At 30.1% G+C, this 27683-nt stretch overlaps 1 protein-coding gene across 4 annotated transcripts in view; it reads left to right on the top strand.

Annotated features, from left to right (window-relative positions):
• DNaseII (deoxyribonuclease II) overlaps nt 1-27683 on the top strand; it is a 51348-nt gene that overhangs the window by 21167 nt on the left and 2498 nt on the right. The window contains exons 6-8 of one of the 4 annotated variants that reach the window (XM_075370670.1): nt 2143-2281; nt 5224-5248; nt 9680-9709. In XM_075370670.1, coding sequence (XP_075226785.1) covers nt 2143-2281; nt 5224-5248; nt 9680-9702 — 187 coding nt within the window. In that variant the 3' untranslated portion in view covers nt 9703-9709. Of the gene's footprint in view, nt 1-2142; nt 2282-5223; nt 6710-9679; nt 9710-27683 lie in introns of those variants that run through there. The other 3 variants (XM_075370672.1, XM_075370671.1, XM_075370669.1) reach the window with 3 other exon arrangements.

Below are 27683 nucleotides of genomic sequence, written 5' to 3'. Positions count from 1 at the left end.
ATTAGCTTATGCATAAAAATGAACAAATAAAAACAAAAGATCAATTTCTAAGATCTAATAACATGTTTTATGGGATGTAAGATTGTTATACTTTGGAATTTTAATAATAAAACCTGTGTTCTGTATCTAGTACTGCTTCAGAAGTACATTTGAAGACTGTGCTATAAATTTCATTACAATGTTAATTGTAAAGCATAAATTGTTTATCAGTGGCATTACAAACTATAATTTAATGTTTATTTACAAACTTTGCTCTTTGATTATAAAATAAATAAGCAAAGAAATTATCTTTGCTGTAAGCAATCAGAAAAGTAGCTGCATTCATTACTATCTATGAATTCCATGCTTCAAGAATATGTTATATAAAAGATTTTGATCAAATTTTCTTGCTAATTTTTATCTAAAGTTACAGGTTAAAAATAAATGTGATTTCCATTTATGATAATTTTGTGAAAACAATGGAATAAGGTAAATTTCTCACTAACATGTTTTGCAGAATTCGAAGGCTTGTTTTTAATTTATTAACTAGTACTTTTGTCACTGTTCTGCTGCATGTTTATTAATTAATCATAAATTAATTGTTAATTAATCACAAATACAAAAACATACAGTTACAAAATGTATTATGTTATAACTTCAAATTTTTTTGAACAAACCATTTATGTCCATTTTGTATCAATTAATTTCTCATTTACCACATTTATAATGGTATTGATTTTTATGAAAACTTGCACGAAAAATTAGTTATAAATATTATTTAAATTAATTTTACCATTTGCATAACATTTTTTTTTTTTACAGGATAGCATTCCCACAACTAGCAATTAAAACCACTAAAAACAGAGTGCATAAAATTTGCAGTAACAGTTTTGTAATTTTTAACATTTCAGTAGGGCTCTGCATTTCCTTTTACTTAGTGAAACACTTATCGATGCAGTTAAATTAAATACCCCCTTCAGAAGGGATTTTTAATTTTGTTTTTTTTTTACATTACTAAAGAATCTCTTAGTATTTTCCTATTGATTTAAAGGAGTGTAAATAACAAATTTAATAAGGAATCATTAATCTGTTTTCTTTCTCTATTTTCCTCAGTCTTTTTATGGTTGCATTAAAAGTAAATCACCTGATGTGCAAAAGCACCTCTCAAAATTGCTTTCTCAGAGAGTATTGTTGCTCACTGTATAACTAGTCTCCAAGGTAAAGAGATTAAAGAACATCTGAATTTCAGCGAGCTTTGCAAGCTGATGTGCAAAAATATATTTTTATTAGTAAAAAGGGAACAGAAAACTACTTCATATCTCACTTTCTGTAGAAGTCTGGTATGGATGCTTGTTATTCTTTATAATGGCAATGAAGTTCAGGAAGTGATTTGTGATTTATGTCATATCACCTTCATCATTATGATTGTGGTAATTAGCATATATAAAAATGAAAAAAGGATTTGAAATTTGAAACAAATTTTGTAGGAAACTTTTTTTTAATTTTGACTAAAGACATTCCTCCAGTATAATCAAAGATAATATAAAAAAAATCATGTTTTTGAATCTATTTTGTATAATACATTTTCTGTGGGAATATCCTTACTTCAAATAAAATAAGTTGTGGGATAAATTTTGACTAACAGTCATACTTTATTACTAACAGTAATAAATTTAAAAATAATTACTGACTACCATTCATTCTTTTTATAATGAATTAATTTGTCACTGGATTTCTTAACATAAAAAATTTTAGAACAGTGAACATCTAAAAATATTAAGTATATTTCAGTGTACTTAATTTTTATATTAAGTATCTAAATATCAGTATATTTACAAGATTGGTAGTAGAAGAACATCAATTTAATTTGAAAATATGTGATGGTGCTTATTACTATAATCAAACATTTTTAGTAGTATAGTCTACATGAAGACTATACTACTACTATTTGTTACATTACTCATATTTATTTTAGTGTTTTTAATTTTTAATATGCAGTTTAATTTTTAATTAAATAATTCAATCATGACTAAGTATGCAGAATCCTGCAAAAGTATTTTTATGATAAAATTAAGGTAAGATATGTCTTATCTCTATACTCTGTACTAGATGGTTCATATTAATAGAAATTAAAATATAATACTTATAAATATTTTATTTCAGAGTGAAAAATGTTGATAAAGTACAGTTATGTCAAGTAAGTCAGTGTTCAGCATTTGTTTCCAGCAAAGATCATTCTAAATGGGCTGTATCAGCGACCAAAAATAACCCTTGGTTATGTGTTGGAGATATTAACAGAGCTGTAAGTTCATTTTAAAATTATTTTTTTAAATCCGTAATGTGATATTTTTTATTTTATACAATTATTGATATTTTTTCTTTTTATGTTTTGATGTTATATTGTCTTATAATTGTAGTTACGATTTAGCAGTCTCAGGAAGGTAGTTCCTGGGAGAAATAATTGAACCTTGACCAGAATATTTTGAACATACAAATTAAAATTTTATTTCAAACTTGTTATGCAATATTACAGAATAGTTGATCACTAATGATGATATTTTACATATTATTATTGATACAAAGATAATGATTTAGATCTTAGAAATAGCAGGCATGGATTTATCTGACAGACTCTTCAGCTTTTTTACAACCTCAAGTCAGAAAAACAGAGTTTCTGGACAGTCCAACAGACAGGCGGTTGCCTGCCTACAACTAAAAGATGTCAGAATGGTTGTTGATGTGATTCCTTATGTCTATATCTATCCGATAAAGAAGGTTCAAATAAGGAAATGAGGTGAGTTTAGGAAAGTACAATGAACCCTATAGAGGGATTATCCCTGATATTAGCAGCTATTATCTAGCCCAGGACCACAAAAAATCAATTCAGTAATGAAGGTAAAAATTATGAGAACTTTGAAATATATGAGAACAGAAGTAATGGTATTAGTAAAAACCATTATAGTACAAATGGTGGGGATATTAGTCACCTAGATTACTTGCAATGAATTATAACATTTTGTTCTTAGAATATTAAGTAGGTTGAAATAAGTGGTTGCTCGTTGCAGATGTAGGCAGCTATTTGAAGGTAAAAATAGGTTCCTGCTAAGGATAACAATGGTGTGGAATTATTAACTAAATTAATACAGCAGTATCACCTTGGCTTTTATTTGTAAGTTGATATGTCTGGTGAACTGTAAAGTTTTTAATAAAAAGCAAGAGCAAAATTTTAGATGTGTTTCAGAGAAGGTACAAATGTATTCTTTGTTCAGGATGTTAACTGGAACAGCTAACCACATTAAATCAATTTAGGAATATGAATTATTATAAAGATTATGAAACATAATATTTATTTTATATGGATGAAAATGTATATTTTAATAAAAACATTTAATTAAATGTGATATAAGATGTATGAGGTAATCTATTATTAAATAGTAATTAATTAGTAAGTTTTATTTTGATAATTTATGAAAAATACATATGCATTTTCCTGAACTAAAAAAAAATATTTTGTTTAAGTAAATGGAAATAAATAATACAAGTTTATATATAATCAATCTTCACTGATATTGTTATAACCATCTCATTTTCTAAATGCCAATTTGTCAAATTGATGTTATGTACATTAGGGATTGAATAGTATGGTCAGAGGTGTATTTTAGGTTTGCTCAAACTCAAAGGCAGATTTTTATTTTTAACAGTTAAGATGCAGAAATAAATGAACATTATTTAATGATATTTATACTGTCTGATTTAGAAGGATGAAGTATTTGATGATCGTCATTTTTATAACTCATTTTAAAAACACTAGCTTTTGTAACTAGCCAGATGAAATTCATCCCAAGGAATATAAGTTACTGTTTGTGTACCTGATGATTTAGTACGGTTTACAGATAAATGGTCTCAGCACATTTGATAGATAAGGTTGATGATTTGGTTTGATTTGGTTAATGTTTGTATCTTGATGCATTTGTAACCAAGAAAATTGAACTACATACCTTTTTGACCAAGGAGGTTTTACTTTTGTTTTTGAATAAAACGTGAAGCCAATTTAAATAAATCTTTCTTAATTAGGATTTACCTCCAGATCAACAAAAAAATAGCAGAAGTAGCACTTTTTTTGTGAAATGCTATTTGATATCAATTTTACTTTATGCTCTAGATAATTAAGCTGTAATGATTGTTGAAATCAATCAGTTGTATGGTGCAGACCACAAATAACTGCATGGAATGATTTATTGTCGTGTAATTGTAAAGTATGGAAATTCACATTATTATCTTAGAAAATATTTACCAATGTCCTTCAAGAATCAGCATCTGTTGAATAGATAATATGTTTAGTAAACCATAAAGCCATGTTATCAAATTGATAATATGATTATTATCCAATTACATTTTTTTAATAAACTACATAATGGATAATATTTTAGTGGTAATTTAAAGTAAATTGGTAGATGATGCTTTGATATTTTTTTTATTTTTTAGTAACAAAAAAAATGTTACTGTTAAGTTGAAATAATTTACGATGCAAAATATTGGGATGTAGATGCTTTATTTTGGTATAATCATTTATTTGATTGCTGGGTGATTTTTGTATAGTCAACGTTGCCATGTCTTCAGACAGATTAACTGCTGAATTATCATCCCCATGTCACTCTTCTAGATATATAATGCATTATTTACCATTATCTTATCCAAAGAAAAAAAGAGGCTGTTGAAGACAAAAATGCATTTTTTTTTAAGCAAAAATGTTCTAATTTATAAAATATATATCCAAAATAAAGAAAACTGACCAATATTAGCAAGATTATAACCAATATGAAGTATTTTGATTGCTTAGTTTTAATTTGTATGTAATTCACAATAAATTATCACAAATTTAAAGCGATTATAGAGCACATAAAACTTTGATCAAATGCTGTTAGTCACCAGAAGTCCTTATTTTAAATAAAGTTAATTTTATTTTAATCAAAAATGAATATGAACTTTATTTTGTTTCTGTTCTTACACAATTTTTTTTAGCATTAAACAATTATTTGAATGCATTGAAGATGAAGGTGGAGAGAAAAATCTAATTTTTATTTTCAGACAAGGAAATTTATAGGACTATGATTAAAAAAATTTCATAGACCTGGAAAACTGGTTAAGTTAATAAAATTCTTATTTATAGAAAATAACTGTACTTTTTTCATGAAATTTTTAACGGGTACTTATTTTAATGAATGTTTTGCTTTATGATTTCAGAAATCACAACAATATAGAGGAGGAGGTACAGTATGTTTGAAAAATAGTTTAGTATGGCAAGCATATTATAAATCTGTTGTGAGTGTGCAAGCTTGTAAATTAAGTAAAATGTATTTTTCATTCACATGGAACTTTTTTTGATGGTTTGAATTTTCATTCAAACCTTCAGTTGTTTGTGCATAAGTATTTTAAAACCAATATTGAATAGCTATTATCGATATATAATTTATTTTTATATTTTTCAAATAAAGAAATGTACATGGACATTATATATGGGAAAAATAATTGTATTTATATTTTAATATGAGTTATGGCTCATTTTATCAAATGTTGATTAAATTATCTAACTTTCACTAGGTAAATGTAAATTTAAAATTGATACAGAAAAATGCTGAAAGTGATCACATTAAATTGAAAAATTAACAGTAAATTCTAAAAAGGTTATTTTTTTAGGACAAGAATTGGATACTGACAATAAAGTGGATGAAAAGACAAGTTTACATCAATGAATTGTACAACAGATAATGTAGGATGCGTGTTAATATCATGGTAGCAAATGTTGTTTGAGTATGTACAATCACCATAATTGGTTTGAATTCTGTACAAAGTGTTAGTTTGATTTACACTTAGTTTGATTATTATCTCAGTAGTTGTTGGGCTGATTAAATAAAGAGATAAGTTTTACTGAATTTAAAAATAAATATAAAACCAAGAACAAAAGATAAACTTATGAAATGGCACCATGGCAATAAATTAAAGTGTTTGCTATTAAAGTTTTGGGATTACCGCTAACTAATATTTCAGGACTAATCCTATCATATTAGAAATAGAATTAATGATTTCAATCCTTTATTTTGTAAAGCAATGTCTGTAATGGATTCTTTAATAGCAAAGGAATGAAGCTGTTTATTTTGGGCTTGGTATGTTATGTATATATTTACTGGGGGTTGGTGAAAAAGTTTCATTGTATTCTCTTGGTAAATGACTCTTGGTAAATGACAGATCATACATCTGTGATAATATTAATCAGATTTGGCAATACTTTTGGAAAATAACATACCACTGACTATTTTTAGAAAAATTGTGATTAACATTAGTTGATTTATTTAAAAGTTAGTGTCTTGAAAAAAAAGGGAAGAAATTCTTTATTCTGCATCATCATTTTACTGTTTTGATAATCATATAAACATAGTAATAAGGATTAATTATATTAATCCTGTTACTGATTCATTTCATACCCTGTCTTATAAGGTGGTGCATTTGATGAGTACTTCATTACAATAACGTGTATTGCTGAGAATAACTAGCATAATTGAGAAATTTAAAAATTATATGTAGGAATATGAAGTGTAAAAATTATGAAACATAATATTGTTTATTTTGTATGGATGAAAATATATATTTTAATAAAAAGCTTTAACTAAATCTGATTTTAGATATATGAGGTATTAAGCAGTAATTAAGTAGTAATTTTTTGATTTTGATAATTTATGAACTTGAAAATTATATATTTTTCTTAGCTAAAAAAATATTATTTAATTTAAGTAAATGGAAATAAATGATACAAAGTTGTATGCACTAAGTTGTACAATATCAGTAATCTTTCCTGATATTGTTACACTTCATTTCATTTTCTAAACAGTTATATTTCTTAGTGACAGGTGTGATATTTGTAAAAGATACCTTGACAATTTACGTTTGTACTGTAACTTTATACCTGCCACATTCATGGCAAGGGCCATCCAAGAATTTTTTAATTTTAGTCAGGTTCTATGTCATTTATGGATTACGGTAGGTATCTTGAAATAAATAAATAAATACCTTTTGGAAGGTTTTTTGGTTTAGCTTTTCCTCTTAAATGTTCAACAAGTAATCTAAAAACTAGATTTCTTTTCACTCTGACAAGCGTTCATCGTTTACACACATATGATAGTTTGCTAGCCTGGATGTAATCTGTGAATTTATTCTTGAGTATCTAGTAGTTTTACCTTCTTTTTTTTAATAAAGAAAAACAGAGGTTCGTCAGTGCCAACACTATCTTTCATACGGTTTTAATCATGCATCACACTAAATGTACCTGTATCATCAATCTATTGAGTTGGACATAATCGAAAGCAGTATAACAAATTTATTTATTTTTTAGGTTATAAAGATTAATGAACAGTCAAGCTGGAAACTGGATAGAGAAAACCGGGTGAAATTTCCCTTTTATTATTATTTTTTTATTGTAACAGTAAGAGTGATTTTATTTTTGAATACATCATTGAATGATAGGTTGAGAAAAATTATCGGTGTTATAAGGCAAACCAAATAGTTACCAAAAAAGTCCCATCATCTTTACTGAAAAACTGATGTTCTGTGTTTCCTGGCAGTTCTGCTACATTTATGGCAACCTTTATACCTGGCTGTCTGTCCTTGACCAAAAGATATTCGGAAACGAACATGTAGCCCTATATTGATGTGATGTGGCTTGACTGGTGAAAAAACAGTAATATATATGTATTCGGGGCACTAAATGTTAGTGCACCCATTGCAGGGATGGTGCCATCATTTTACAGTCTTGATGATTTATTGGTTAATATTTAATAAATATTATTTATAGAGACGATGGATTTAATTTTCATTTATATTTAAAACTACTACTACTCTTTTAAAATTTCAAGATTTTAAAGAAAATGAAGATATCTAAAACAATTATCAAAACTGAAGGAAGAAAGCAATACACGCGTTGAAAAAATAATTTTAAATTATTTCAAAAGATGCTTATCATATATAAAAAAATTCTAAATAACGTAAAAGATTTTGGAAATAAAAAGTAATTTTTTGTATAGAAAAAGAAAGTTAGAATGTTTCACGAAAGATATTTTCAATTAATGTGTTCTGTTTAATAAATAAATCCTTTTTCTCTTAGACCTAAATAAGCATTATTAGTAGTATTGAATTTGAGAAATGAGAGTATGATTTTCAAGAGTGCATGTTAATTTTACACTTTTCTTACTCTCTCTCATATATCCATTAAGTTTTAGAACTTACTTTAAACAAAAATAAGTATCAGTACAATTATTTAAGGAAACGTTTGATAGAAGAGTCTTTGGAATTATTTTTTTCCTTTTAATGAAAAGTAAAAATGATTTTTAAATCAGCCTGATAAATTGTGGTAAAATTAAAAAAAACTATGACTTGTTTTTTGATTACATGAAATATACGCCATTCTGTAAGTTTTTTCAGATGTTGTGCAGCTCTACAGAAGTCTTTTATTTCTTTCATACTGTCTGACAAAATCTTTTCAGACAATCATATTCATTTCATTTATTCATTTTTTTTTACTGTTAATGTAGGAGCTGCACAGTCGGTCTAAAAAAATCTTGTTTTGAAAACATTTATCCTTGTATATAGAAAGTAAGTTACTTATTAAAAATTATTTTTAAAGTAATTAAAAATAGCGTGCATGTGCACACACACACACACCTATGCAGTACTTAGTGAAACCCCCTTCTTCGTACAGAATCTGAGGCTAATTCATATTTCAGTATTCCATAAATATATTAATTTACATTTACTTTGAATAAAGCAAAAGATATGCATTACATTCTGAAAAATATTGTTTCTGAAAAAATATCTTTAAAGAAATTCTTGTATATGAATGTTAACTTGTTACTACAAATGAGCACTTCCTTGGAGTTGTGTACTTTGCAACAACAGAATACCATTTGCAGTTTGGATTAGAGATCCGGGAATAGGTTCAGAAGTTAATTTTAAGAAAATTTTCATTCAGTAGGGTAGTTACAGGAGTTTAATTATAAATTATGTAAACAAGTATTTAGAGTTGCATCAATTTTGATTCTGGGTAACCTCTTTAATTATGGTATATGTTATATTAGTTAGAAATAGTGAAGCTTATATAACTTAGTTGTACTACTATAAAAAATATAGAATAAAAAAAGGTCCTAAAAAAAATAAAACTTTTATCAGTTTTATATTGAGTGTGGTTTTGTCAATCCCATTCTGATTTGAAAGGAAATGTTAGCGACAGCCTCTGGGGTACGAAAAATACAAGTTGTTTCTTTAAATCTGTAAGAGAACCCATAAACGAAATTTTTTCAATAAATTTTTTATTGTAGACTTCACCAGTGAACCTAAAGCAGGGTGTTTTTCCTTCTTCAATTTAAATGATCTAATGCTAAGCTAAAGCCATAAGATTTTCTGTTGAATGTGAAATACTCTTTTTTTAAAAATTAAAAGTAAAAAAATTAACCATAAAAATACTAATAACATCAGATTGCTGTGACAAATGGTAGGCGTACTGTACGCTAACACTGAAACACGAGTAAGAACTAGCTGTGGTAAATAATTAGTGGTAACAATAATTAAATAACAACAACACTTTGGACAATTTAGCTTAAACATACACAATCATACTTGCGTAATAAACATGTTCTAACTTATTACATTTCAGAAATGCGGCATTATTTATTTTAAAATTCTTCAGTCAACATTAAACCCTCAATGCCTTCTTCAACTCAAAGAGAATCAATACTTTAGACTAAGGATTAGATAAGTTAACCTCCTCCTGTCTGTAAGCAGGCACTTGAAGATATTTTATAGTTGTATCTCTGTCTAGAAGAGTAATTAATGTTTTTAGTGGTTAGTATTCTCTGCAGTGGTATGTTTGTGATCTTATGACCACACACGTAGTGTTAGATGGAGTCATATGTGAAACTTATATGACAGACTCAAACGGAGAATAAATAGATAACACCGTTTACAGCCAATGCGATCACATCAGAGTGCATTAAGTTTAGTAACTAATATCAAAAGTAATTGTATAATATTCCGTGTTTATTAGTTTTTTAATTTTCTTTATTTGTGTAAACACATAATTGGCGCAGTCAGTAGAACATTTCAATAAAAATAAAAATATATAATTTTTCTTCAGTATCAACTGTTAATGAAGTGAACTAAATAAATAGACATTTGGGAAATTAACGTATATAATTTCTTCGATTATTGAAAACAACATCGGCAGAGTTTGGTGGACTATCTGATCGATTCAAGTTTCAGCAATGTAGGAGAGAGGACATCTCTACAAGCCGTTCCAGTTGAGAGTATTATCAAATATAATCCTGATCGACAAGCCACTCATCGAAGGCACGACCAATCATCGGAAGGCAACTCTATATTGGAAACTCAACCGATCAGTGAATGCAAACCAATCAGCGAAGGTGATAAAATCAATCATCAACGACCAATCAGGGAGGGCAACAAATAATCATGAATATAATGATAAAAGTACTGCTATAAGTAAGGAAATATTTAAATAATGCATCAGAAACTTTGATAATTTTTTGATACAATCTGTCTATGTGTAATACAAGAAATATTGATATTAAGATTTAAAATTGCAACACCAGTGTTAGAAAAACAGGATTTAGACACAGTCCCTGATTTTACAGATGATGATTATAATATAGAAAATATTGATGATTTTAATAATAGAAAAAGTTGTGTAAATAGTGAAGACGTATTGCCAAAAATGATTAATGAAAATGAAGATAATAATTGTGAGAAAAATATGTAAATAGTTCTATATTGCCAAATATTAATGCTGATGAAAATTAATGTAATAATACTAATAATTTTTTTTTTTTTTGTCTTCAGTCATTTGACTGGTTTGATGCAGCTCTCCAAGATTCCCTATCTAGTGCTAGTCGTTTCATTTCAGTATACCCTCTACATCCTACATCCCCAACAATTTGTTTTACATATTCCAAACGTGGCTTGCCTACACAATTTTTCCCTTTTACCTGTCCTTCCAATATTAAAGCGACTATTCCAGGATGCCTTAGTATGTGGCCTATAAGTCTGTCTCTTCTTTTAACTATATTCTTCCAAATGCTTCTTTCTTCATCTATTTGCCGCAATACCTCTTCATTTGTCACTTTATCCACCCATCTGATTTTTAACATTCTCCTATAGCACCACATTTCAAAAGCTTCTAATCTTTTCTTCTCAGATACTCCGATTGTCCAAGTTTCACTTCCATATAAAGCGACACTCCAAACATACACTTTCAAAAATCTTTTCCTGACATTTAAATTAATTTTTGATGTAAACAAATTATATTTCTTACTGAAGGCTCGTTTAGCTTGTGCTATTCGGCATTTTATATCGCTCCTGCTTCGTCCATCTTTAGTAATTTTACTTCCCAAATAACAAAATTCTTCTACCTCCATAATCTTTTCTCCTCCTATTTTCACATTCAGTGGTCCATCTTTGTTATTTCTACTACATTTCATTACTTTTGTTTTGTTCTTGTTTATTTTCATGCAATAGTTCTTGCGTAGGACTTCATCTATGCCGTTCATTGTTTCTTCTAAATCCTTTTTACTCTCGGCTAGAATTACTATATCATCAGCAAATCGTAGCATCTTTATCTTTTCACCTTGTACTGTTACTCCGAATCTAAATTGTTCTTTAACATCATTAACTGCTAGTTCCATGTAAAGATTAAAAAGTAACGGAGATAGGGAACATCCTTGTCGGACTCCCTTTCTTATTAGGGCTTCTTTCTTATGTTCTTCAATTGTTATTGTTGCTGTTTGGTTCCTGTACATGTTAGCAATTGTTCTTCTATCTCTGTATTTGAACCCTAATTTTTTTAAAATGCTGAACATTTTATTCCAATCTACGTTATCGAAAGCCTTTTCTAGGTCTATAAACGCCAAGTATGTTGGTTTGTTTTTCTTTAATCTTCCTTCTACTATTAATCTGAGGCCTAAAATTGCTTCCCTTGTCCCTATACTTTTCCTGAAACCAAATTGGTCTTCTCCTAACACTTCTTCCACTCTCCTCTCAATTCTTCTGTATAAAATTCTAGTTAAGATTTTTGATGCATGACTAGTTAAACTAATTGTTCTGTATTCTTCACATTTATCTGCCCCTGCTTTCTTTGGTATCATAACTATAACACTTTTTTTGAAGTCTGACGGAAATTCCCCTTTTTCATAAATATTACACACCAGTTTGTATAATCTATCAATCGCTTCCTCACCTGCACTGCGCAGTAATTCTACAGGTATTCCGTCTATTCCAGGAGCCTTTCTGCCATTTAAATCTTTTAATGCTCTCTTAAATTCAGATCTCAGTATTGTTTCTCCCATTTCATCCTCCTCAACTTCCTTTTCTTCCTCTATAACACCATTTTCTAATTCATTTCCTCCGTATAACTCTTCAATATATTCCAACCATCTATCGACTTTACCTTTCGTATTATATATTGGTGTACCATCTTTGTTTAACACATTATTAGATTTTAATTTATGTACCCCAAAATTTTCCTTAACTTTCCTGTATGCTCCGTCAATTTTACCAATGTTCATTTCTCTTTCCACTTCTGAACACTTTTCTTTAATCCACTCTTCTTTCGCCAGTTTGCATTTCCTATTTATAGCATTTCTTAATTGCCGATAGTTCCTTTTACTTTCTTCATCATTAGCATTCTTATATTTTCTACGTTCATCCATCAGCTGCAATATATCGTCTGAAACCCAAGGTTTTCTACCAGTTCTCTTTATTCCGCCTAAGTTTGCTTCAGCTGATTTAAGAATTTCCTTTTTAACATTCTCCCATTCTTCTTCTACATTTTCTACCATATCTTTTTTACTCAGACCTCTTGCGATGTCCTCCTCAAAAATCTTCTTTACCTCCTCTTCCTCAAGCTTCTCTAAATTCCACCGATTCATCTGACAACTTTTCTTCAGGTTTTTAAACCCCAATCTACATTTCATTATCACCAAATTATGGTCGCTATCAATGTCTGCTCCAGGGTAAGTTTTGCAGTCAACGAGTTGATTTCTAAATCTTTGCTTAACCATGATATAATCTATCTGATACCTTCCAGTATCGCCTGGCTTTTTCCAAGTGTATATTCTTCTATTATGATTTTTAAATTGGGTGTTGGCAATTACTAAATTATACTTCGTGCAAAACTCTATAAGTCGGTCCCCTTTTTCATTCCTTTTGCCCAGCCCGTATTCACCCACTATATTTCCTTCCTTGCCTTTTCCAATGCTTGCATTCCAATCTCCAACTATTATTAAATTTTCATCTCCCTTTACGTGTTTAATTGCTTCATCAATCTCTTCGTATACACACTCTACCTCATCATCATCATGGGCGCTTGTAGGCATATAAACGTTAACAATCGTTGTCGGTTTAGGTTTTGATTTTATCCTTATTACAATGATTCTATCGCTATGCGTTTTGAAATACTCCACTCTCCTCCCTATCTTCTTGTTCATCACGAAACCTACTCCTGCCTGCCCATTATTTGACGCTGAGTTAATTACTCTAAAATCACCTGACCAAAAGTCGCCTTCCTCTTCCCACCGAACCTCACTAATTCCTACTATATCCACATTCACCCTATCCATTTCCCTTTTTAAATTTTCTAGCCTACCAACCTTTTTTAAGCTTCTATCATTCCACGCTCCGACTCGTAGAATGTTATTTTTTAATTTTCTGGTGACCCCTTCCTTAGTAGTCCCCACCCGGAGATCCGAACGGGGGACTATTTTACCTCCGGAATATTTTACCAAGGAAGGCGCCTCCATTGTTGCTATGTGAAAATGCAGAGAGCCACATTTTCTTGGAAAAAAAGCAGCTGTAGTTTTCCATTGCTTTCAGCTGCGCAGTACTCAGAGGACTGAGTGATGTTGATACGGCCGTTTAAGTCATTGTGACTCACGCCCCTAACAACTACTGAAAGAGCTGCTGCCCTCTTTCAGGAATCATTCCTTAGTCTGGCTCTCAACAGATACCTCTCCGATATGGTTGCACCTTCGGTCCAGCTACTCTGTATCCCTGAGCACTCAAGCCCCCTCACCAACGGCAAGGTCTCATGATTCATAGAGGAGGATACTAATAATATGTTGCCAAAAATAAATGAAGATGATAAGTATATTATTGAAGAAATGTATAATGATAATAATATTATAAATGAAAATAATAATGATAATTTATTGCCAAATAGTAATAAGGATAATATTGAAATAATGACGACGTTAGTGAAATAATCACAGAAGATATTATTAATAAGTTGCCAAAAACTAATGATGTTATATAAGAAAATATAAATATGATAGGAATAATAAAAATACGTTGCTGAAAAATATGAAAAATACGAGAGATTATGAAGATAGTAATAAAATGAAGAAAGAAGTTAATGAAGCGACGATAAATATTTGTATTAAGTTGCCATAATATTGAAGTTAATGGAATAAAAATAAGTGCTAATGATAAAAATAATTATTATAATAAAATGGAAGTTAATATAATATTGCCAGATAATACATGCAATATTAGGAAAAAGAAAAGTAGTAATATAATGAATAAAAGTAGGTGCCAAAAATTAAGAAAAATACAAATAATAAAAATATTAGTAATAAAAGTGGAAAAAATATAGGAAATAGTAGGAAGAGTACTAGTAATAATTTTAATTTAATTAATCAAATGAAGAAGCTAGATTTGTCAAATATTAGGACTGATTACATGAATTGGAAGAAGGGGAAGAAATAATTAAAATATATTAAAACTTGGATGCAGACCGCTCTCAAAATAAAATAATTAATTTTATGAAGTACAGAAATAATTGAATTTAAACGATATCCTATATTTGACTAAAATGATACTATGAAAATAAAATAATTTGGTGTATGATGAAAAATAAAATTCACTTTTAGGAATACTTAGAATATATACTGTGAAGAAAAATATATTAATTGCAATTAATGATAATTAACGATTTTAATGAAATGATTATACATATTAAGAATTATTAGCGATTGTTTAATTTAAGTATTCAAGGTATTAAATGTTACTAAAATAATATGAATTAATTTTAAGAAAATTTACAAGTATTAAAATAAAATAAACGTAGAAGAATTAGCTTATGCACTATGGAAGGAAAAAAACTCTATTTATTATGTTATATTTAAAAGTTATGTAAAACTATGTAAGTTATGTAACATTATGTAAAAAGGATGCATAAAAAACATGTAAGAATGAGATACTTTCACAGCTGTTTAACAAAGATTAACTGTCACGTACATTAGATAATAATACTAAGTCTATATTATAACGAAATAGCTATTTACAGCGTATAATAAAATATAATGTTAGAAAATAATTTAAATACAAGTATTAAACTTAGGAAAATATGTATATGTTATGCATGCACCCAACACAATTATTTGAAGTAAACGTATTACAATGAATAAGTGCTATTATAAAGATTATTTTCAAGTATTTGTTATATATATTATCAATAAAGAAATATGTTTATTTAAAGAGGAATTGTTATATAAATAATTGTTAGGAAATCAAAATGCAGATGGTGATCACGTTATTGAAAATCTAAATAAAAATTTAGGAAATAACCCCAGTTGAAGTACAAACGAAATTGATCAATTACCGAATGAAACATATAGTTTATATTTTTCACAATTAGATAATCAGTGAATGGTGGTAAATATAGATGAACCCCAATGAAACCCAACAGGTAGAAAACCAGTTAGAAGACAGGTCAAATCGAAGAAGGTAATGACTAAACAATACACACAAATTTTGAAGGTAATATACCAATATCTGATGAACCCATTAATTATAGTAAAACTCAAGTAATATTGAAATTAGTTAAAAACAGTCCAAGAAAAGTTAAAATTCAAAAATTATTTGAAAATACTAAGACAAGAATAAATGTAGAAATATGTGAAAATAATTTTAACCAAGACAGTTACATTTGTTAAGGAATGTTTGATACCAAATATAAAATATAGTTTGTACTTTGAAGATGATTTTTATGAAAGATTTACAACTGTTTTAGCCGAATATTTTACAAGTAGTCAATTGCAATTAGTTAAGTATAATAGTAAATTATTGAATATTTTTAATAATGTTGAATTATTACAAGAAATAATTGAAAATTATCGTACAGGAAAAACGAATGTATAAGTGTATCAATGTGTAAAAGAAATATCAACAAATAAAAAAATATATAATTCTCCGGATTTAAAAGCACACATAAAGAACTATATTAATAAATGTGAAACATGTTTAAAAAGAATTATGAAAGAACCCCATTAGAATGAATTTAACTCCAACGCCTAATAAACCATTATAAGTATTACATATGGATAGTTTTCATTTGAAAAAAAAATTTTAACAATAATTGATAGCTTTTCAAGACATGCTTAAGTGTATTTAATTGTAGGTCCGCAAGCAACAGACGTGTCAGATAAATTAATGGATTATTTTACCCACCATGGAGTTTCCAAAATAATTACCTCTATAATGGTACTGCATTTAATAATAATGTAATTAAGGAATTAATGAAGTTACATAAAATAAAAATACATTTTTATAGCGCACAGCATCCATAGTCAATTGGCATTTGTGAAAGATTTCATTCCACGTTAAATGAACACATTAGAATATTTAATACTAGGAAAGAATTAGAAAATTAAAATACAGAAACAAGAGTAAAATATGCAGTTATTGTTTATAATAGTAGTATTCATTCAATTAATAAGCTGACCCCGTATGAAGTTTTGACCATGTTAATCCCAACTCGTTATCAGAAATAGATATAAAACAAGTAATGAATGATTATATTGATATGTATAAAGAAAAGGTTAAGAAATTTTATGAACATATTAAAGAAATAAATAAAAAATTAAATATAGGGTTGAAGTAAAGGTAAATATTAACAAAGAAGAATTATCAGAGATTACACGAGAAGTATATGCTAAAACAGTCCAGAAGCAAAGTAAAACGAAGAATAAATGTAATAAGGAGAAAATCAGTTTGATAAATGAAAGAAAAATGGCAGAATACATTTGTCTAATATTAAAAGGCCTCGTAAAATAAAGAAAAAGGGTAAAAGTATTAATCCTTACTTAAATTCTGTAGCCGGTCCTTCCTATTTCTAGAGCAGAATGAATAACATAAGCTGAATGCATATCATAATTTTATACATCGTTATAAAAAACAATATTTTAAGCATGTACTCATTAACATTATAACATTACAGAATACAATAATAGAATCTGAATAATATTTATGAAATTTTGTTAAAATGATGTATGTGAACATATATTAAATTATGTTTACAATAAATAAGTTGTATAATGTAAGCAGTAGAACAGATTTTTTTTTACAGAAAATAGTAGTAATTACAGAGATATGAATGATTATGTAAGATTTATTAATCATATCAAGCTTGTAATATAAGAAAAGTTAGAAGTAATATTGTTAAGTAATAATACGTGTAGAAAAAAGGTGTAATGAATGGTTTAGGTTCAGTTATAAAAATTAATTCAGGTAATATGGATGCTAATGATGAAATAATTTTAAATGAGATAAAATATTATAATCTATCAAATAAATAATCAATATACTGTAAATGTAGATATTGTAAGTGAATTTAATAAAACGAAGATAATTGTAGCGAGTTGAAAAATCAGTTTCAGTTGTTATTAATAAATAAAAATGTAAACGATTACGTAAAATTAGTAAAAATCAAGAGATTTTGTTAACCGATTAAATATTATATAATATTGAATTAGCCTTGTACAATATACAGAAAACATTTTGTAAGTTAGGAACGCTACATCCAAGTATTATATTGCCGGCCTCCGTGGCGCGAGTGGTAGCGTCTCTGTCTTTCATCTGGAGGTCCCACGTTTGAATCCCGGTCAGGCATGGCATTTTCACACACGCTGCAGATCATTCATCTCATCCTCTGAAGCAATACCTAACGGTGGTCCCGTAAGTTAAACACACACAAAAAAAGTATTATATCCACAAGATAATTATTCAACGAAATAATGAAAATATCTAAATAAAATGATCGATTACCATTACAAACTAAACTAAGTAATATTTGAGAATATGTTAAGAATTAGTTGTAAGATTAGTAACCACAAATAATAAAGAGCCACTGGTTCTTTTCCTACACGTTCTTATTCTGTTAAAAGACAAGAACAACGTCGTGTCGCTTACGAGGACAATGTAATACATCACGTTCAACGTAGCCCGGGGCTTAGTACTAGACGATTCAAATCGCATTGGGTTTGCCGCACAGTTAGTATGGTGATTACTTAACAAAGAAAATCTCTACCCGTACCATTATCAGAAGATTCTAAATTTACGCCTGGCGACCTTGCATTGCGTTTAAATATTTGTCACTGGCTTCAAGAAAACCGCCATTAAGTTCCATTTTATTTGTTGATGAGGCAACATTTACAAGAGATGGAATTAATAACTTGGAAAATAAACATCACTGGAATTTTGAAAATCCACATGCCACAGTAGAAAACGGTTTTCATCACAGGTTTTCTGTTAATGTTTGGTGTGACATTATTGATAAGCATACGATCAGACAGTTTATTTTCGAAGGTCGCCTTACGGGAAACGAGTATTTAATTTTTTTAGAAAATAATCTTCTTTCTTTTTCCTGTTTAGCCTCCGGTAACTACCGTTTAGATAATACTTAAGAGGATGATATGTATGAGTGTAAATGAAGTGTAGTCTTGTACATTCTCAGTTCGACCATTCCTGAGATGTGTGGTTAATTGAAACCCAACCACCAAAGAACACCGGTATCCACGATCCAATATTCAAATCCGTGTAAAAATAACTGGCTTTACTAGGATTTGAATGCTGTAACTCTCGACTTCCAAATCAGCTGATTTGGGAAGACGCGTTAATCGCTAGACCAACCCGGTGAGTTTGCGTTCCAGCCCAGTTTTCTCAAAAACCACTGCAAATACTATTCTGAAACCTATTTTTACTCAATTTTTTCAGGTCAAAAATCGTAACAAACCATCAAGCGTACCCCTTAATTTGGGTTCATAGAATTTCAGTATGGATTTATTTGACTCTTTGCCCAGGAATCGTGGCAAAATATTTCGCCAACCGTAACACGCTAGCAAAGCATTTCCGGATCATGTTTATATATATTTTTTCCATTATTTTCACTGGCAGAACTCGTCCTGAAATTCTTTCCGATTCTTTGTGAAACATTCTGCATATATATATATATATATATATATATATATATATATACGCTTTGACGCCACGTAGCACGTACTAAACTTATGGTAGCCCTGAGAAGGGCTGTTGTCGTCGAATGGCTTCGACGGCTAGTAAATTCATAACGTTGTGGTGGCCCTGAAAAGGGTCGTTTTTTGCGTTAGCTCTAAGAAGAGGTGTTGGGTCCGGAAGCTGGTCTCCGGCGAAATCGAGGAGTTGCGGCTCGTCCATTGAAGTCAGACCGGACTTTCCTTCAATGGCAGTTGGGTCTACACTACAGCGTGGCAGTGGTGGCCCCCAGAGCCCTGCAGTGTTTGCGTCGGTCGTCCTTCGCCGGCGCGGTCGAGGCGGTTCTCCCCGAGCGATACCACGCTGGGCCGGCTACTGCTGTTGAGACCGTGGCCAGGGCGATTGAAGCGGGAAGGTAGCTTCCGCGTTGAACGTCTCCCTCGGAGGGCCGGCCAGGCCTGCTGCTCCGGTGGTGATGTTGGTGTCCGCCGGGAGCTCCCACGTTGAGGCAGCCAGGGAACTTCTTTTGTCTTCTTCCATGTTCTTCTTCTTATGGTCTTCTCCAGATGGTGTTTGACGATGAATTGAAAATTTACTCTCGTGCACGCTTTTTTGTTGAAACCTGAGAGTGGTGGGGCTGCAGCGTGGCTATGGTGGGAGAACTGCGCGATGGGAGTGATGCTGTATCAGCGCTTGTATACTGTCCGCCAGCTCACATCGTTGCTACCGTGTTCGCCCGCCGATATTAAATTAGGCATATATGTGGTAACAATATATATATATATATATATCAGCCCCACGCCCTAGGCCCCTGACACGTTCGTTATCCTAAAGATTGTGAGAATATTAAATATTTTATAGATATTCATTAAAGAAAAAAGAATGTCTTTTTTCTTTTTTTTTTACCTTTTAAGACCATAATGGATCACTTTAGTTCATTTTTTTTTTGAAAGTTATTTCTTTTCTTGCTGATTTATTGTTTTTCAGCTTTTCTTCTTTGTCAGTAATTTCTAAGGGTTTCAGATCTTGCCCTTTCTTGTTCAGAGTACACCCGGCTAATTGTTTTCTTGGGTTTTGATAGGAATCTTGTTTCTTTATTTTTTAATTTCTCATAGTTTCCGGTTTTCATTTTTAGGTTTTTATGGGTTATGTCTAATTCCTCCATGTCTTTCTGTACTTCGTATAACCAGTTCGGTCTGCTTTTCTTGTTCCAGAAAAGTTCGATTATCCGTCTGAATTCTGCTCTCTTCCATTCCGAAAATATGTTCTATAAAGAAAATTATCTTCTTTCTAAATTTATTAGTTATCGGGATGATCGTTTTGTAAATCTCTTCGTTTGGAATAATTCAACAAATCCCGTCTTTTTTAATGTTTTTCCCGATGCATCGTCGTAGAATCTGTCTTTCAATCTTAAAATTAGTAAGTTTAATTCATTATATTTCAGTTACCATGGTGACAGAAATACGACCATAATCAAGTAAAAGGACTAATTTTTGTTTCTTTAATGAATATCTTTAATATCTTAACCCACAAGGGGATTAGGGCCTCGATCTGTGGCTTAAAACCTTTCCTAGGATAACATGAATGTATCCTGAAAATTTGAAAGCAATTGGTTATGGTTTTCGCGTGATGCTGTTGTAAACAAACAGATCCACAAACTTTTGCTTTTAAATATAAGAGATTATATATATATATATATATATATATATATATATTATTTTATTATTATAAAAACGCTGGCAAACTGTTGTATGATTTTCTTGGCTACGCCGGTCAATTTAGATGAATAGATTTTTCATTGCAAAGCTTTTCAATTCAAACATTAAGGACCACACTTTTATTAAAAAAAGATTCATTTGAAGGAAAATTTAAAAATATATTTTCAAAAGTGAAGTATAACTTTTATGAAAGCAATGAAAAAAAATTGCTTCATTTTGGTTTCAGAATGAATATACGTGTCAAAGATAGTTTAATTTTGATAGAAATTCTTCAAAAAAGATTTTTTGGATTTTACGTCCGGGGTTTCAATTTAAAAAAAAATGTTGACATTTCTTGATAGCTCTATATGTGAAGAATAAACTTTCAAAAATTGATTGAAAAATATTTAAGTAGAAGGAAGATAGAGCAAAAGAACAAAAAAAATATATTTCAATTTTAAATGATTGGGGTTGATATTTGAAAAAATATTTTTGGGTTATTTATTTATAAATGAATTGTAACAAATTTGCTTTCATAAAGTTTTCTCTAAAATCCTCTCAAGTAAATCCAAACTTTTTTCGCGATATACCCCCACCCCCTTAATGAATTTTGAAAAAATAAATTAATATTATCAATGTTCCATAAATAGAAAAATTGAAATATTTGAGCCAAATTTGAATAAATCGATTCTGTTAGTCCTGAGGTATAAGGCCAAAAGCAGTGCGACATACATATGTTTTTTTGGTGTAATTGAACTAATTAGGCCCTAAAACATAAAGATTTGCAATAAAAAAAAACCGATACCGCATTTTTAACATGATTACCACACTTTTCCCTTTAATTTTTCCGCCGAGAAAGTAAAATGTAAAAAAACTTGAGATTTTTCTAACACGTTTTACCAGAAGAAATATGGTAGAACGTTGTTTTCTCACGAATAACAGAAAAACACATATCTTTAATTTAAAATAAAATATACATTTTTATATTTTAGTTTTATTTAAAAAATAACCAGAGTTATGCTGTCCTTCAAGGTTTATCTGGGAGCTAATAGTCACTGACACTCTTTAAATAGTTCCCTTCTCTATGAATACGCTTAATTATCTGACTGGTGTTTCCTTTGCAAGGAATTATAAAAAGCTAAGATTGGAATTCTCATTGCCACGTGCGAATTTTTAAAAAGCTCTTCTTCTGTGTCACATATTACGCCTTTTAACGTTGATTTGAGTTTTGGAAAACGAAAGACTGTTTTTAATATACTCAGGATTAACGCTGATTGCAAGGCGCATTGTCGGGGTGAAGCAGTCGTGATTTAAAAGCCAAATTCGGGCCTCTTCTAACTGATATTTTTTTTAGTCTTTAAAACTTCGGTGTGATAATACCAGTTTACAAAGACTTGCAGCTGTTGAATGACACGTTTATTGTAAAAAAAAAGAAAGCTGCTAACATGACCTGTACATATGATCAACCTTGGCGAATTTTACCAGTGTAAGGATCAAACTTTCGTTTCTACATAATAGCCGTATATATTGTTTTATCATCCGTTTACGATTTATTTAAAAATGTTTCTTTATAGTTGACACAATTTAATAGCAGTTGACAGACCATAAAACGATGATTTCTTTGATCTAACGACATCAGCCAGGGCACTAACATTGCTGCGACCCCCTCCCCCACCAATTTTTCTTTAGTGTATCTGTCATGAGCCAGTTGAAATGTTCTCGTCGGCTAGTTCCCATGTAGTTAAACTACAATTAAATCGCACAATTTCTAGCAGTCAAAGAAATTGAAGGGTTGACAACCTTTCTCAACATCGCCCATAACATTATAAACTGATAGTCCAGTTTTAATTTATAAATAATCATGTGTGTAGCACCGAGTACATCTTAAAAAAATCCCTTTCGGCACGGCGGAAGTAGATATCACCGGTGCTAAATAGGGGATAAAAACGATTTCCACTTTACAGTTAAGAAAAACTTTAAATTTACTCAATACGATAATGTTTGCATCTAAAAAAATATTTTACATGTTCAACATACGACAAGCCCCCATCTTTTTACAATTTCACCAACACCTTGTCGTAAGGGTTGGTCTTATCAAAAATTGTTTCAGACAAACGTTTTAGGTAATATTTACAGGATTAACGACCACTTTAAACCGATTCGATACTGTGCCTATTAAGGGAGTTATGATTTTTTTTGTCTTCGAAACCCCATCTTTTCCACCCCCTGGGCCAATCGTTGATGACATTAAAACCTTTACTTGGATAAGTTTTAGGGCCTCATCCAAAAGATAATAGGAACTTTAAACGAGTTCGATATTATACTTAATAGGAAAGTTATAGCGATATTTTATTTTTTCGAAAAGTCCTATTTCCACCCCCATGATCCGATTTTTCCCATTAATGAACTCGACCGAGTTTTTGGGTCGTTATATTTTATGTATCAATTTGAAAGTGATTGGCGTAAAATTATGACAATTATTGTGTCCACAAGAAAGTAAAAAAAAAATATATATATATATATATATATATATATATATAAATGTATATATAAACTTTTGAACTGACGGTAGTTTTGGGGTCTGGGGGATGTGAAACGCGAAGATATGTCGAAATTTTCTGCAAGTCGAATCATGATTTCCATTACAATAGGCAGCTTTCTTACGAAATCTACCGAAAATTATCATTAAATTTTCATTAATATTGTTTCTGTAAACGGGTACTTCGAGTACGGGTAACGAGATACCCGTAAATATGTTGTTCGAATAAACTTGACTCGTAATTATAAAGCGAAAACGACACAACAAAACACCGTCATAGCGTACGATACAATCTACATATTTGCTCTTTAGTATAATCTGCTGTTGCCGTTTCGCTTACATACCAACCGCACATCAGTAAAATTCCCTGTAGTCGCGATATTGATGAAATCCGGTTATTTTTTGAATAGAGTTTATATTAAAATTTAAGTTATAGAAAATTAATTTAGTTAATTTTTTTCTGAATTAAAAAACATCGTAATAGATCTTTACGTTGGATTTAAGCTACAAAAACAAAAATTGTGAATAAACGGCTTTCTTGATAATATTTTCTTTGACTATAGAAGTGTGACTTTAGAAGTATTATTTTCGTGTTAGTGTGAACTAAATATCCTCGCTGCTCGCACTTGACTGTAATTAGAAGAGATAGCTTAGATGTTAATTGATTTTTTTTTATGAACAAGGAGTTCAGTATTTTATTACTATCAACAAAAAAGTAAATACAACTCCTATTTTATGATTATATTATTATTCACCGGTTCTAAAAGTATTATTTTTGATCTGTGACACAATATCAGAATATAATTCTGAATTAATTGTAACAATTAGAAGAAAGTAAATCTCTGAGGATTCAGTCATGTTTAAGGTCCTTTTTTAAAATGTATTTAAAATTAATAATATTATTAAAAGATATAATATACCTTAATATAATGTCAACTTACATATAACGCCAAACACACGTGTTTTGTAGTATTTAAAAACATGTGATCATAACAATTCATTATTTAGATTTGTCAGTTTACTTTTGTTATGTGTTTATATACACTAAGTTATATTTTTTTACCAGCCGTATTATTAATTATGTAAAAAAAGTAATAAGATAAGCAAAATTTCTTTTCTTATGAACTCGCTTACCTTCACAAAGTATGAATCCAGACTCAATTGAATCAAATATTAGTGTAAGTAAGACTATGAAGCAAATACTGCTTTACTTTGAAATTATTTTGCCTATTTTTTCACAATTAAATCGACCTTTTGAGTCTTCTTGTAGTAATCAATCTTAGGATTGGTTTGCAGCAGTCCCCTTTTCCAGGCAGTTAGTTCTATCTTGTTGGGTGTACGTTTTACACCCAACATTCTGTATAGTTCGTTTATTATATTGTAGTCTTGATCTGGCTCTTTCATTGTTTCCTTCATTTGTTCAATATATTTCTTGAGTTGATTTTTAACACATCTCTAACCCCAATGTTTTCCTTTTTTATCCCCAAAGATCAGTACGTTTATTAAATGTATATTATCGCTCTTATTTAAATATATTAATAAATTTAAAAAATAAGGAAATAAAGCTGATACGATTACTCCGGAGCATCCCTTTTATCAATGCATCCTTTCGTTTAACCAAAACGGTAATTGTTAAAAAAAAGCAATATCCTACAAATCGCCTCATGGCCGTTCTACTTACTGCATATAGGTTGTACGCGTTGGTTTTCAAAATAAAAATGTAAGTACATAGAGCAAACAAACCACCTCACCATGTTAATGGTTTCATAACCCATAAGTATTTATTCACTAAATTGTTTATTGTTACATATTTTCTTTGAGTTTTTTAAGAATTATAAAATTGCCAGTTGTCTACTAACAGAAAAATTTAGCGATATTTTACATTAAATTTCTATGATAATAAACAAATAATAATTCAATTGAGTTAACATTATCTGATTGCGAGAAATCCGTAGTGCTGTCAGTATTAAGAGTATTAAGTGATAACGATGAGAGGCTCCATCTTTTTTCTGTTAGATTATCCTATTTCCTATAATTTGGTTCAACAGTACCGTTACATATTTATACAATTTTTCCACCCATGCTGGTCCGTTTTATCGATTGCGTTTAAGCATAAATGTTTAACATCAGATATTTTAAAAGTAGTTTTTTCTGATGCTTCGTAACTTTTGATCGAGCGAGTTCACAATGATAGGGAGGTAATCGAAGCACGGTTTTACCACTAGATCTCGTTAACTCTTCAATTTTATACGCATTTAATACGCGAAACTCTTTTTGATAATTTGATCTTAAGTTCATCTTCAAAGTCACTCATTTTGAACTAAGCCACATTTTGATATTCTCTTTCCAAGACACGGATAAATTTGTTTTCCTTTTTACATGAATGACAAGGAAGCATTGTTTAAGACAGTAACCGAATTATCTTACAGAAGTGCTAACACATCGCTAAACAATTTCTCAAAATACGTTATGATAGTCTCTTGTAGATTTATTTAAAAAATCTAGAGACCACCATTGACAAAACCGGTGTTTACTGCCGATATGCGTAATTATAAAGCCTACTTTTACCCGATGGAGCCATATTACCGGTTGATAAGCCACACAGAAAGGCTTTTTGAAACAAAAATCTTTTCAAACGAAACTTTTCGTGTGGACGTTGTTGACCCAAGTTTTTTCGATAGAATATATTCTACAGCCTTCTTGCCTCATTTTCTTTATTTCAGTGAAGTGTAATGTCTAAGCCATATAATTATATCATTCCTGCCAGTTAAATAATTTTTCCGGTCCCGTTTTTCGTATTTAAAATTCATACTGTTTTCCAATTTATAAAACGTTCTTCGGAATTCAGGTAGATCGTTATCGTCATTTACAACTCGTAACACTTGTCTATTGCAGGCAGTTCATTTCGAAACTAAAATTCGTGTACATTTTTATTAATAGCGGTTTTTATAGAACTTTAATTTTTTCTTCGACTGACCTGCGCAGATTCGTTTTCTTAAAAGACCGTAATCATTTGGAGATTTATATTCGCAATTCATCTTTTACACTGAAGCAGCACAACTTTCACTGATGTTAGCAGGTTTATTAACCACATCCGAAATCAACGCCGTTGGATTACTCTGTAATTCGCCGTTGTAAACATTTAAAACGCATTTTTCGGAGAGGATATCAATAATCATGTACTATTATCAGCTGAATCTGAATCGGACATGATATCAAAATAATGGTATAACTCAGGTCGTACAAACACCAGTCCTAGGAATACGCTAAATGCACGTTACAATAAATTTAAAAAAATTTAATTTTATTAACTTTAAATAACAGAGTAAATAAATAGATGACAGAAATAAAAAAAATTTAACACTAGAACAAAAAGAGTGATCATATGAAAAGATCATCAGCGGTTTTAATAGAACTGAGAAGGCATAACATTTGATTACTTGACTACTATATCATTAATTATACAGTGACTATTGTTGTATATAGATATGACTAGCATGGTCATATCTATATACAACAATAGTCTGTGTAGCATGAATCTCTTTAAAACAGAAGAGCAGAAGATACCCCCACCCATGTTATGTAAATACTCTTTAGGTGTTTTTCTGCGACCCACCGGGTTGGTCTAGTGGTTAACGCGTCTTCCCAAATAAACTGATTTGGAAGTCGAGAGTTGCAGCGTTCAAGTCCTAGTAAAGCCAGTTATTTTTACACGGATTTGAATACTAGATCGTGGATACCGGTGTTCTTTGGTGGTTTGGTTTCAATTAACCACACATCTCAGGAATAGTCGAACTGAGAATGTACAAGACTACACTTCATTTACACTCATACATATCATCCTCATTCATCCTCTGAAGAATTATCTAAATGGTAGTTACTGGAGGCTAAACAGAAAAAAGAAAAAAAGAAAAAAGATATGACCATGCTGTGAATTGGCACTGATAACACGGGATGTGACAGAATTGTGATGAATTCACTAACATAAATCCAACGTATGTTTTTATTTTTCACTCTATAAGCTAACTGAATACAATATGGCAGTACTAGTTTATTTCTATTAACATATTCTTTGAGAAAAGTTATTGGATCATATTAATACAATAAATTAAATTGTTTTACAA

Source organism: Lycorma delicatula, chromosome 7 (assembly GCF_047948215.1).
Source record: "Lycorma delicatula isolate Av1 chromosome 7, ASM4794821v1, whole genome shotgun sequence".
In the NCBI taxonomy this organism is placed as follows: Eukaryota; Metazoa; Arthropoda; class Insecta; order Hemiptera; family Fulgoridae; genus Lycorma; species Lycorma delicatula.
Note: the sequence above shows the minus strand (reverse complement) of the source record. Positions and strands in the feature narration are given on the sequence as shown.